At 42.6% G+C, this 14,451-nt stretch overlaps 1 protein-coding gene across 3 annotated transcripts in view; it reads right to left on the reverse strand.

The window, feature by feature from the left end:
* The window catches only part of pcnt (pericentrin), a 232,774-nt gene that overhangs the window by 70,195 nt on the left and 148,128 nt on the right, over nt 1–14,451 (reverse strand). For 2 of the 3 annotated variants that reach the window (XM_072261173.1, XM_072261171.1), the window contains 3 exons: nt 11,449–11,610; nt 6,854–7,405; nt 3,429–3,519 (listed from right to left, as the gene is read on the reverse strand). In XM_072261173.1, coding sequence (XP_072117274.1) covers nt 3,429–3,519; nt 6,854–7,405; nt 11,449–11,610 — 805 coding nt within the window. The remainder of the gene's footprint in view (nt 1–3,428; nt 3,520–6,853; nt 7,406–11,448; nt 11,611–14,451) is intronic. The other variant, XM_072261172.1, reaches the window with a different exon arrangement.

A 14,451-nucleotide genomic window follows, 5' to 3' on the forward strand; every position in this document is an offset into this window, starting at 1 on the left:
CAGATGCTGGAAATCCAAGCAACACACACAAAATGCTGGAGGAACTCAGCAGGCCAGGCAGCATCCATAGACAAGAGTACGGTCGATGTTTTAGGCCAAGACGCTTCAGCAGGACTGGAGAGAAAAGTGAAGAGTCAGAGTTAAGAAGGTGGGGGTTGGGGAAGTCGAAACACAAGGTGATAGGTGAAACCGGGAGGGGGAGGGGTTAAGTAAAGAGCTGGGAAATTGATTGATAAAAGAGATACAGAGTGGAGAAGGGGGAATCTGACAGGACTGGACAGAAGACCATAGAAGAAAGAAAAAGGAGAGTAGCACCAGAGGGAGGTGACGGGCAGGTGACCAGATAAGTTCACACAGCATGGAAACAGACCCTTCCATGCTGCTTTGCATCCAGGGGTTTTGAAGTAATTGGCTGCAGAGATAGTGGAACCAGTAATTCATGTTTTTTTTAAAAACTTAGTCTGTTCAAGAAGAAAGACAAAAAGCAGGGAATTATCAGCCAATATACTAAAGGCTAATGTTGATAAAGGGCTGGAGAAAGGCAAGGAGGAAATAGTTAATTTAGAGATTTAGTCATTTGGACAGCTCAGTGACAGAGCTGGTAGAGTTGCTGCCTCTCAGTGCCAGAAATCTGGGTTCAATATTGAGCATGGGTGCTGCCAGATTTCTCTCTGTGACTCTGTTGATTTCCTTCCAGTGCTCAGGTTTCCTCTCACAACTCAAAAATCTGTACAGTAATTGGACACTGTAAAATACCCCTCCTGAGTAGGTTTGTGGTACCAAATGGGGGGGGAGCCACTCAGATAGTGGGAGCAAGTATGTAGCAAGAGAGATCCCGTGGATATACCATGATTTGGATTTCCAAGTAGTAGTTTTATAATGCACCACATAAAAGGTTGGTGCACAAGACCTCACTGTATTGGGGAAAGCGTCCGAATGTAGATTGATAACTGGTTCATACATACAAAATAGAAAGTCGGAATGAATTGACTTTTAAGAATGTTGAAGTACAAGGGGATCGTGGGGTCCAAGTTCACAGCTTGCTGCAAGTGGCTACACAAGTTGATAAAGAAGGCACATGGCATACTTGCCTCTATTAGCTGATGCACTGAGGCAAGAGTCAGGAAGTTATGCTGCAGCTTTATAAAACCCTGATTAAGCTATAACTGGAGTATTGAATGCGACTCTGGTCGCCCTATAATGGGATGGATGTAAAAGCTTTGGAGTGGGTTCAAAAAAAGTTTACTAGAATACTGTCTGGAGGAGGTTGGGCAAACTTAGGTCATTTTCCCTGGAATGAAGACCCCATAGAAAGGTCAAAATGCCTAATACTAGAAGACAAGCAATTAAGGTGAGAGGGGGTAAGTTCAAAGGAAATGTGAGGGCAGATTTATTTTGCTGTTACATAGAGTGTGGTGGATACCTGGAATGCACTGCCAAGAGTGGTACGATACAGGTATTTGAGAGGCTCTTGGATAGGCACATGAGTATGCAGAGAATGGAGGGATATGGATGTAGTGCAGGCAGCAAGAAATAATTTAAGTTAGACAGTTAATTACTAGTTTAATTAGCTCATCTGCTCCAGTACTGTACTATTCTATATTGTATGTTCATTTGTCTAGCTGCTTCAATGTTGTGAAAGCATCTGCCCCTACCATCTCCTGGGCAGTGTACTCCAGATTCCAATCGCTCTGTGTGGAGAAGAAAATACCACTCAGGTTCCCCACAAACTTTCTAGTCCTCACCATAAATCCATGCTCTTATGTTACACACCCTCACTAAGAGAAAAAGATGCTTACATTCCACATATCTGCACATACAGTATGAAGGTAGAGAGTTCCGGAAACGGTTGTGGACAATCTAGGCAGGTCAATGTTAAGGGGGAGGTATTAGATGTCATGGGTTGAGAAATCTCCAGAGCCCAATAATAGATATCTCATGTTATTATGGGAAGCAAGGGAGGGGGCCACAAAAGGGGCCTTTACACTGGCGCTTGCATTTCATTAACCACAGCTGGCATGCCAGAAGACTGAAGAATCAATTAATGTATATTTAGAAAGGTAGAGGCTGATCAGGGATAATAATCAGCATGGCTTTCTGCAGGGGAAATCTTATCTCACTAACTTGATTTGAATTTTTTGAGGAGGTAACGATGGGCTGGCCGATGGTGTCGTGGCATCAGCACTGGACTTCAAGGCAAATGGTCCTGAGCTTGAATTCGGCCAGGTCCCAACCTGGGCAGCAACAGTACATGCATAGAAGAAAGACCAGGCAACCTACATCCATATCTTGCCATGAAAACCCTATGGACAACTATACCATCCACAGGATCGCCATAAGTCAACGACAACTCAACAACAAAGAAGAATGAACTTCAGTAGGGCATTTGACAAGGTCCTGCATGGTAGGTGTTTGACAAGGTATCCTGTATGGTAAGCTCAGTACTGTACTGAGTTGGCTAATTAGATCCAAAATTGGCTTGGTGAATGCAGGCAGTAGGTGGTGGTGGAAGATCATGGCTACTGTTCGGAGGTCTGTATATAACTCCCATAAGGGTCTTTTTACACCTGCAGTCTTTTTTTTAATAGTAGCCACTAAGATTCTACATTTCCTTATCCTATATTACTTTTTTTTTTAAGGATTTGATTTCACATCTTAAGACTCTTCCACTGGCCCACTCGGACAATGGTCTATTCAAAATGGCCTTCGCTTCACTTTGTTGAAGCCTCTTGAGCCAAAACCTCAGCTCGCCATTCTAACACTACCCCACTCCAACAATAGCCACCCTGCCTAAAGCTGACCTTTTAGTGCCCCTAGCCAAGTGCCCAATTACCTTGAAATCTCAAGCCCACCAAATGGCCCCACTCACTTTTTCAAATCTCACTCCCACAATGCACAAGGCAATGGCTCCTTATAATCTCATGACCACTGAACGAAAGCAGTTAGGCTTAAGCAGAGCAGTCATTGTTGAGGTGCGACAGTGTTACAGTAAGACAATGTTGAGTGCAGAACTGAGGCTTTGGGAAGGGAGGGAGGAATGGATGGATGATACGTCAGCAAGATGAGGTGGCAGCCATTTTGGGTCAGCCACAATGTGAGTGGGCTAGTGGAGGAGTCCAAGATCTGAAATCAGGTCCTTAGAAAGAAGCAACACATGATCAGAAGATGTAGGAATGATATACTGGCACTAGAGGCAGTTCAAGGGAGTTTCAGATGGCTAATTCCTTTGATGAGAGTGCTGTCCTGCCATGAATGGCCAAAAGTAGTTAGATCTATAGCTGCAAAAAACAAAGGAGTGCACAGTGGTACAGCTTGTTGATCTTCCACTTCACAGCCCCAGAGAAATGGGTTCAATCCTGTCCCCCACATGCCGTGAGTATGGAGTTTAGATGCTTTGTGTGTGTGCTTGCTCTTTCTGACATACTCACAGCTGCCACAACTATCACTTATCCAATCAGGGATTGACACTGTTGATGCCTTATCTTCCTGCGTTGCTGCCAATCTCAATTCTAGTTGCACCTGTAAAGGAAAACGCAACCTGCAATCATTTCTGCAATATTCACAATTTAATAGTTTTTAAAAAAAATTTGGGTAAATAACAAGGTACACCAGGGAAGGGAAAAGGGGGCCGTGGGTGTTTGTATGAATGTTTATGAAAGACGCCTAAAATGCTAGCCATGCCCCATGAGTTGTATAAATCAATGTTGACCCAACTGCACAAGCAATGGAGTCAAGATTGTTTATTGTCATTCTTCTGTATACAAGTGTAAGAAACAAAATGATTATGCTGCAACTGATCCGAACAAAGAAAGTAACTAGAGCAGCATTTCTACACTTAACAAATATTGCAAAAGTACGTCCATTTTTGTCACATAATGATGCTGAAAAACTAATTCAGGACTTTATACTGGGAACAATATTATTGCAATGCACTTTTTACTGGCCTTATAAGCAATCCATTGACAAAATGCAACTCATTCAGAATGTTGCTATTAAGTCTTTTAACTAAAACCAGGATGACGGAGCATATCCTTCCCATCCTAGCTCCTTTGCATTGGCTTTCTGTATCTTTTAGAATTGATTTTAAAAGTTGATTTGAAAGCTCTCAATGGTCTGGGACCGGAGTACACCATAGAATTGCTTTTGTTTTATAATCCTGTTTGAGTTCTGAGGTCTCCTTCCGCCAGTTTCTTAAATTTTAACAATCCGCCGAAAGATAATTTGCTGGTCAGCTTTTTTGAACTACACTCTAAAAGAGCAACTTTACGATAAACATGTGGTATTTCAATATTCAGGTAGATAGGGAAAATGAGGTTAGTGCTGGATCCCACCTCCCAGGGGACCACAACCTTGCCGTGGTTTGGAGACCTGTGTGTCTCAATGACCCAGAGAGCTATGTTGGCTGAGTCAGGGTTTTATTCTTTGGCTCTTGGTAGGTCACCCATGCCAAACAGATCAAAGGATAGAGGTCATACCAAGAGTGGTCCACTGGTCCTACAGGTTTGGGGATTCAGCTCAGGGCTAACAACCCTTAATGGTAAAACAAAACTGTTATGGAAACAACAATAAAGTATCCTTCTGCAACTGAATTGCCAAGGACAGAGAAGAGATAGAGGACTTTCATTGCTGCCCCAAATGCCAGCAGCACAGCAGGCAGTAAGTTTAAATAAGTAGCTGGATCCCAACAGAAGGAACTTGTCGAATACCAACATGATGGCTTTTTAGAGCAGCTTCTGGTTGGACCCACTAGGCGAACAGCGATTCTGGATTGGGTGTTATGTAATGATTCAGATTAATTAGTGAGCTTAACGTAAAGCAATCCTTAGGAGTCAGTGATTATAATACGACGGAATTTGCCCTTGAGAAGGAGAAGCTAAAATTGGATGTATCAGTATTATAGTGGAGTAAAGGGAATTACAGAGGCATGAGAGAAGAGCTGGTCAAAGTTAATTGGAAGGGGACACTAACAAGGATGATGGCAGTACAGCATCAGTCTTCACTGTGGAAGGCACTAGCAGAATGTCAGAATAATAAGAGTGGCAGAGGGCAGAAGTGAGTATAGTTACTATAACTAAGGAGAAGACACTTGGGAAGCTGAAATCTCTGAAGGTAGATAAGTCACCTGGACCAGATTTACTACACCCCAGGGTTCTGAAAGAGGTAACTGAAGAGATTGTGGAGGCATCAGTAGTGTTCTTTCAAGAATCACTAGATTCTGGAATGTTCTGGAGGACTGGAAAATTGCAAACGTCACTCTACTCTTTAAGAAATCCAGAAGAAAGGAAATCATAGGTTAGTTAGCCTGAATTCACTGGTTGGAAAGGTGTTGGAGTCTATTATTAAAGATGAGGTTTTGTAGTACTTGGAGGCACATAGGCCAAAGGCAGCATGGTTTTCTAAAGGAAAATTCTTTCAGGAATTAACAGGCAGGATAGACAAAGGAGAGTTAGTGTGTGTTGTTTAAGTGGATTTTCAGAAGCCTTCGACAAGGTGCCGCACACGAGGCTGCTTAACAAGATAAGAGCCCATGTTAATACAGGAAAGATATGACATGGATAGAAGATTGGCTGACTGGCTGGAGGCAAAGGGTGTGAATAAAGGGGACCTCTTCTGGTCTGGTTGGCTGCCAGTAACTAGTGGTGTTTCACAGGGCTCTATGTTGGGACCAATACGTCAATCATTTAGACGAAAAAATTGATGGCTTTGTGGCCAAGTTTACAGACGATACAATGATAGGTGAATGGGCAGGTAGTATCGAGGAAGAAGGGTGTCTGAGGAAGAAGAATGGGGGGGGGGTTGGGGGGAGAATCTTATTGAACCCTATTGAATATTGAAAGGTGGATGTGTGGAGAAAATGTTTCTTTTCATGAGAATGTCTAGCACCAGAGGGCAAAGTCTCAGAATTGAAGGACCTCCATTTAGAACAAAGATGAGGGAAAATTTCTTTAGCTAGAGGAATTCATTGAACATAGAACATAGAAATCTATTGCACATTACAAGCCCTTCGGTCCACAATGTTGTGCTGAACATGTAACCTACTCTTGAAACTGCCTAGAATTTCCCTAGCACTCTCTATTTTTCTGAGCTCCATGTACCTATCTAAGAGGCTCTTAAAAGAGCCAGACAGCCGTGCAGAACAAGTTATTGGGTATATTTAAAACAGAGGTCGATAGGTTTTTGATTAATCAGCTCAAAGGCTATGGGGTGAAGGCAGGAGAATGGGGTTGAGAGGGATAATAAATCAGCCATATTGGAATGGCAGGACAGACTCAATGGGCCGAATGGCCTAATACACCCCTATACCTTATAGTCTTACACTGTGGAATTCAATACCTAAAATTATAAGGCGTGCAGACTGTTGACACTTCTAAATGCCACCTCAAAATCTATTTGACCTTCCTTTTAACTGACATCTTTTTGACTTTTATTTTCACTTTAACCGATTGTAAAGTACTTTGAACTATACTGTTTATATGAAAAGTGGTCTATAAATTGTTATTCTGTTATATACATAGTCTGATTGTATGCACATTAAAGTGACCCTAGGTGATGTGTATGTAGTAGTGGTGGTGTTGATCAGCCTGACGGCTTGTGGGAAGTAACTATTTTTGAGTCTAGTGGTCTTAGTGTGGATGTTCTGTTGCCTTTTCCCTGATTGCAGTGTGACAAACAGTCCATGAGCAGGGTGGATGGGATCCTTCATGATATTGCTGGCCTTTTCTGTATATTTGTCCTTCTCAGTGGGTAGACTGGTGCCAGTGAAATGTTGGACAGTTTTAACAATTCATTGTACAGCTGTGGGTAGTTAAGATAAAAAACATTGTATTAAAAGCATCAACTTTCCAGCTCTCACCTTCTCAGCATCGGAAGATTCAGACAGCGAATGTGCATAATCAGACGGGGATGGAGAATGCCCATGTCTTCTGTCTTTAGCGGAGGGAATGTCCTGGATCTCTCTGTCTGAGTTTTTCTCAAGTCCAGATGATCTGCTCTGCATCAGCTCCACATCTGCACTGTGAACACCACTGATCTCAGAGATCCTGGACGTCTGAAGTCCATTCATCCATTCAAGACTTTCCTCTTGCTTTCTCATTAGCTCTGGAGAACTCAACAAGCTCTCATTGACTGTGTGACTGTAGGCAAAATGCTGATGCCCACCTGGAACAAGAGACTGAGAAGCTTCTTTGCAAATCAAAGGAGTGATCTGTGGCCTATCATTCTCCATGATGGACTGCCTCTGCAACTCAAGCTCCTGTTTCTGACATTTCTCATTCAAGTCTTCCACTTCTTTGGCCCGACTTGCCAGCTCCTTCACCTGCTGTAATAAGGCCTCCTGCAGCTGATTCACCTGAGTTTTCAAGTTCCGAGCATGGATTTCCAAGTCTGCAATGGTGTGGTCTTTTACCTAAAAATAAACAGAGTAAGAAATAAAATAAAAATTAATTTGTTGGAGAATAAATATTTAAATAAATATGAATGACCAACTCCAGACCGAATTGTAGCATTTCGAGGTTGTACATTTGAACAATAGGCACTAAACATTGCAGTGACCCAGTTGTTAATGACAACTGAACATCAAAAACTTCAAAGTGAACTTTATACTTTAAATAAAAAGGAGAAAAATTCACAAATTCTTCAAATTTGAGACAACTGAAATTACTGAACTCGTGGCCTTTTCAAAGGGAACTTTGTATGAATTGAGATGCTGAGAAGAATACGCAAGAAGTGTCCAATTTGCTTTCTTGTGAGCTGTCTCGATTCTAACTTATGGTAAATAAGACCATAAGACATAGGAACAGAATTAGGTCACTCGGCCCAATGAGTCTGCTCCACCATTCCACCCTGGTTCATCTATTATCCCTCTCAACCCCGTTCTCCTGCCTTCTCCCTGTAACCTTTGACACCCTGACTAATCAAGAACCTACCAACCTCCTCTTTAAATATACTTAATGACTTGGCTTCCACAGCCATCTGTAGCAATGAATTCCAGATTCACTATCTGGCTAAAGAAGTTCCTCTTCATCTCTGTTCTAAGTGGATGCCCCTTTATTCTGAGGCTGGCCCTAGACTCCTCCCTACAGGAAATATCCACCACACATCCACTCTATCCAGGCCTTTCAATATTTGATAGGTTTCGGTGAAATCCACCCCCCCCCCCCCCCCCACACACCATTTTTCTAAGCTCCAGAAAGTACAGGCCCGGCATAATCAAACATTCAAATGTTAACACTTTCATTCTTTCGTAAATCTCCTCTGGACCTTCTCCAATGCCAGCACATATTTTCTTTAATAAGATGGCCAAAACTGCTCAGAGTACTCTAAGTGCGGTGTACCTTGTCTTATGAAATCTCAGCATTACATCCTTGTTCTTATATATTCCAGTCCTCTTGAAATGAATGCTAACATTCTTACAACTGATTCAACTTGCAAGTTAACCTTTAGGGAATCCAGCATAAGGATTCCCAAGTCCCTTTGCATTACTGATTTCTGAATTTGCTCCCCATTTAGAATATAGTCTACACCTTTATTCCTTCAACCAAAGTACATGACCATACACTTCCCTACTCTGTATTCCATCTGCCACATCTTTGCTCATTCTCCCAATCTGTCTGCAGACTCCCTGCTTTCTCAACACTACCTAACCCTCCACCTATTTTCATATCATCTGCAAACTTGGCCACAAAGCCTTAAATTCCACCATCCAAATTACTGACACATAATGTGAAAAGAAGTGGCCCCATCCCCAACCACTGTGGAACACCAGTGGTCATCGGTAACCAACCAGAAAAGATACCCTTTATTCCCATTCTTTGCCTCCTGCCAGTCAGTTCTCACCATGCTAATATCTTTCCTGTAATACCACAGACTCTTCTACTATTAAGTAGCTTCATGTGCAGCACCTTGACAAAGGTCTTCTGAAAACTGAAATAAACCACATCCACTAACTCTCCTTTGCCTATCCTGCCTGTTATTTCCGCAAATTCCAACGCATTTGTCAGGCAAGATTTCCCCTTAAGGAAACCATGCTGACTTTGGTCTATTTTATCATGTGCCTCCAAGTAGCCTGATACCTCATTGTTAAAACTGGACTGCAGCATCTTCCCAATCACTGACATCAGGCTTACTGACCTTTGATTTCTTGTCTTCTGCCTTCCTCCTTTCTATCAGTGACATTTGCAAATTTCTAGTCCTCTGGAATCATTCCAGAATCTAGTGATTCTTGAAAGATCATTACCAATGCCCCCACAATTTCTTCAGCTCCCACTTTCAGAACCCTGGGGTGTAATCCATCTGGTCCAGGTAACTTCAGACTTTTCAGCTTCCCAAGCACCTTCTCCTTAGTAATGGCAACTACACTCACTCCTGCCCCAAACACACTCAAATTTCAGAGCGTCTTCCACGGAGAAGACTGATGTGAAATAGCCATTAAATTCATCCACACACACACACACACTATATATAGAGCAAGAGACACAGACAGAGACACCCCTTTGGTATCCTCTTTTATATTATTGGCTAGACACAGTTGCCTCATCCTCCCTTTAGAATACTTCATCTTTGGGGTGCATCTACTGAGCCTTCCGGACTGCCCCTCTGAAACTCCAGCCATTGCTGTTCTGCCATCATCTCTGTAAGTGTCCCCTTCCAATCAACTTTGGCCAGCTCATGCCTTGGTAACCTCCTTTATCCACTGTAATACTGATAGTCTGACTTTATCTTCTCACTCTCAAACTGTAGGGTAAATTCTATCATACCATGATTATTGCCTCTGAAGGTTTATTTTACCCTAAGCTCTCTAAACATTACACAACACCCAACCCTGAATTGCCTTTCCCTTAGTAGGCTCAACCACACTGCTCTAAAAAGCCATTTCGTAGGCATTCCACAAATTCCCTCTCTTGGGATCCAGCACCAACCTGATTTTCGCAATCTACCTACACATTAAAATCCCCCATCACTATCATAACATTGTTCTCTTTACATGCCTTTTCTACCTCCTAACTTGTAGCCTCCATTCTGGATATTGTTCAGAGGCATGTATGTAATTCCCATCGGCGTCTTTTTACTTGAGCATTATTTTTGCCCTACCCACAAGGATTCTACATTTTCTAATCCTATGTCACTTCCTTCTAAGGATTGATTTCATTTTTTTTTAAACCAACAGAACCACCCCACCCCCTCTATCTTCTAGCCTGTCCTTTCAATACAATGCGTATTCTTAGATGTTAAGCTCCCAACTATTATTTTCTTTTAGCCACGACTCAGTGATGCCCACCACATTGTACCTGTCAATCTCGAACTGCACAAGATCATTTATCTTATTCCATATACTGTGTGCTTTCAAATATAACACCTTCATTGCTGTATTCATCATACTTTTTGATTTGGTCCCCATCTTACACTCCCCCTTATCCGATTGACTTCAATTTTGCCATATCACCTGCTTGTTCTTCCTCAAGGTCTCACTACACACTGCATCTACTTGTATACCAACTGCTGCATCCTCAGCCCTATCACTTTGGTTCCCATCTCTCTCCCAAATTACTTTAACCCTCCCCAACAGCTCTAGCAAATCTGACCACAATGTAACTGGCACATTTAGAATTCACATCTAATCCTCCAGATTACTAATTGTATTAAAAGCTATTTACTGTTGGTGCAGATGTGACCAGAGAGGACAGGCTATTTAGTTTAAACTTATTCAAGGAGGGCGCAAATATTAAAACGAATATAATCATACTAGGCATGACACTTAAACCATGAGAACCTTTTTTTGTCCACTCACCTGAGCCATGACTGAATTCAGAACTGGTTCTGTATTCATTGATACTCATACAAAATAAACACTAAAATTTCAATTTTTAAATGTATATAAAGGATATGGGCTTCTCTGGAAAGTGGTGCTGATCCCCTGTAACTATTTTGTCCCCTCCCAATATCAGATTCCTTCCTTGAATAACTCCACACCACAATACTTTAGTCGAAGTGCTCACAACCATGGCAGCAGCTGGTTTGTATCTGTTGGTCAAGGTCAAAATAAAAGGCTACACTTCCAACACCACCACATTCACAAGTCCCCACAATCACACTCCTCTGCCCCTAACTACTGCCCAAGTCCACAATGTTACTTAGCAAATTATCCAGCTCCTACTACACTCCCCAGCCTATTGAGCATGACAACATCTGCATCAAACTAACTCTGAGGTAAAGGTGAAGATGCAGGGACATGCTGCATTTTCCAGGGCCTTGCTGGCTTCGACTTATCAATGTTACAGTTACAGCACATCAAACAGAAAAAATAATTCAACTTTCAAGCACATTTGATTTATCTGCAGGACTTTAATGCAACTTTTTTTCAGTCCTCCAAAATTCATAGCTTAACGTTAAATTTACGCATGGGGCATCTTAATACAGCAAGCACAACTGCTTAATCTCAATCACTTTCACCTGTTCAGCCTCCAGCAACTTCTCAACTTTCTCTGCACTGGAGTTCAGCTCTTCCTTAACTGCAGAAAGATCTGCTTGAAGTTTTGCATGTTCAGTGCTGAGCTGGGTGATGAGCATCTCTTTCTGCTGCAGGGCAGCTTCCATCTGCCTCAGCTTCTCCTGCTTTTGGAAACAAGAAACATAGAATTCCCATTAGTAATTTTGAAGGCAGTGCAGCATTCTAATTTGAACATTTAGACTTATTTATCTCTAGTACATACCAGTTCCAATATTTCCTCCAGAGATCAACAAAAAACATTGATTTAATGAAAATATAAGTAAAATAACTCATTGCAAATTTTTTTTTAATTTAACAATCTCCACACTTAGCATCTTCTCAAACAAAGTTGGCTCATTGATTAGGCTGGTCAAGAAAGTTATCAGTCAAGTCACACACACCACAGTTAAATACTAATCACCAATTTAAACTCCGTTATGGGCAACATATCAGTTAAAGGATAATGCTACTTGGGAGAGGATGACCAGGATTTTACTCCCAGTCAATACAAAGTCTCTGCTGCTGGAATAATATGTAAAGAACAATACGACATGGATGGGGTCAGTTGTTATACACTACAGACACTACTCATGCACGAGCACAAAGAGATTCTTAGCCTTTGAATCATATTGATCCATACACAGTACATGTTTCCTGGGTTCTAAGAAATGCTTTGATGAGAACCTATTAACATACAAGAACAATGACAATTCCAGATATTGGATAATTGGAGGGTGGAGCAAAATCAAGATGGCGCTAATTGGCGACTCCTTTGCTTCTATCTTCGGAAACAGCTCTATTTCTATCTTTGATATCTCTTTTCTTTCTTTTCAAGGTTCTTTTGAAGACCCTGACTTGGAGTTACACTCTGACTTCGGTTCTTTGCAGGAATGGGTTCTGCTCTCAGGGCCCTATTACCAGCAACTTTTTGATATCCAAAGGCCATGGCCTGGAAGACTAGTGCACCTTAAGGGTGCTGGATTTTTGTGGCTCTGGAGACCGGCTGATTCAAGGCCGATGCCCCTGACTGAGGTGCCGCCGAAGAACATGAAACATCAGGAGCAGCGGGCTAGCTGGTGATTCTGTGTCCAGAGACCTGAACCTTTCCAGGGCCGATTCTCTGGGCCCAGAACTCGGAAAAAGTGACGCAACTGGCTTTTAACATCATAAATCAGCAAGTTGTTTGTTATGTCTCTCCTGTTGCTGTGAAAAGGGGACACCTCTTTTTCCCCTCATTAGGGAGAAAGAGAATTTGTGGTATGTTGAATTACCGGATGAATGAGTAGTCTTTGGGGTACTGCAAGTCTGTGGCTTTATTGATGCTTTGCTGCACACCTGAGTGCTCGGTGGGTGGAGGGCACTGATGCTTTTTTACTGGTGGGGGGGGGGGTCGTTGACTTGCTGCTTCTTGTGCATGGGGGGGAGCTGGAGGGGGGGCTTTAGGGTTCTACCGTTCAACTGTCATTCATTCTTTGCGGCATTCCTCTGTTTTTGTACGTTTGTGAAGGAAAAGAATTTCAGGATGTATGTTGTATACATTTCTCTGACCTTAAATCAACCTATTGAACCTACTGAATTTGAGATAAATGTAAAACTAACTTCCTACTTAACACCACCTCATTCATTAAGGCAACAAAAGTTGACTTGGGAAGGGAAGCAATTTACATAACGCTTCACCCAGGGGGAAAAAATTCTTAACTAGGCTAACTTTTGAACCATAATCTGGGGAATTTAGCAGCAATTTCTGTATTTCAATCTTGGAAGAAATGAAATTGTGAGGAAGTTTAAATAGCAGTTAGCAAAGGCAAAATAACTTAAGTTGAAAAACATCACACGAGGAGTCTTTGTTATCTCAGGACAGGCAGAAGGTCAATAATTTGTGTGGTTTTATGGTACAATAGCATGGTCAATACCTACAAGCAATACAACTGCTGTCAGATTCCAAGCACTTGCATTTCCTTGGCATGTCAAGTTGTAACAGGGGTGATTCCTGTGCTATTGCTTGACAAATCACTAAGTGCCAGGAATCTCTACATCCTCTATGTGGACCTGACAAAGGCCATTTGATACCGCCAGTCACGCAGACCTTTGGCAGATCCTTAACCTCCTCCCCCAAGGCTGGTCATCATTGTCAGGACATTCCATAAAGGCTTGATGGCCAGGATCATCAAAAACCGCTACAACTCTGACCCCTTCCTAGTAACTAATAGCGTCAAGCAGGGTGGTGTCCTCGTGCCCACTCTGTTCAGCCTGTTGTTTGCCATGATGCTGTTCTCTGCTCTCTTACAGACTGATCCAGGAATAACAATTCACAACAAGACTGATGGATACTTCTTTGATCCGCAACGTCTCAAGGCCAAGACCAAACTGCTGGAAGCAATAGTACGAGACTTTCTCTTGCAGCACACAGTGAAAGGGACTTGCAGGAGCTCACTGACTGCCTCACCATCAGCCTACAGAAGACAGAAGTTCTACTTCAGCCCACACCCCATACCAACCCTGTGGAACCACGAATTGAGAGTGGCAGCACACAGCTCAACAATGCTGACACCTTCGCCTACCTGGGAAGCTGCCTCACCTCCTCCTGCACTCTGGATTGAGAGGTCTCAACCAGACTTGCAAAAGCTGGGCCATCCTTTGGCAGGCTACAAACACGAGTGTGGGAGAACATGGCATCTGGCTGAAGGCCAAGATAGCAATCTACAGAGCAGTGGTCCTGACTTCTCTGCTGTATGGCTGTGAAGCATGGACCCCATACCGCAGGCACATCAACATGCTTGACAAGTACCACCTGCGATGCCTTCGCAAGATCTTGGGCATCTCATGGCAAGACAGAGTCCCCATCACAGAAGTGCTATGAAGGGCTGAGAGCTCTGGCACAGAGACACTGATCATGAAGTCTCAACTTTAATGGGTTGGACATGTGGTCCGGATGGAAGACAACCACCTTCCAAAGATGGTATTCT

The sequence above is a fragment of the Mobula birostris genome, chromosome 6 (genome assembly GCF_030028105.1).
Source record: "Mobula birostris isolate sMobBir1 chromosome 6, sMobBir1.hap1, whole genome shotgun sequence".
NCBI lineage: Eukaryota > Metazoa > Chordata > Chondrichthyes > Myliobatiformes > Myliobatidae > Mobula > Mobula birostris.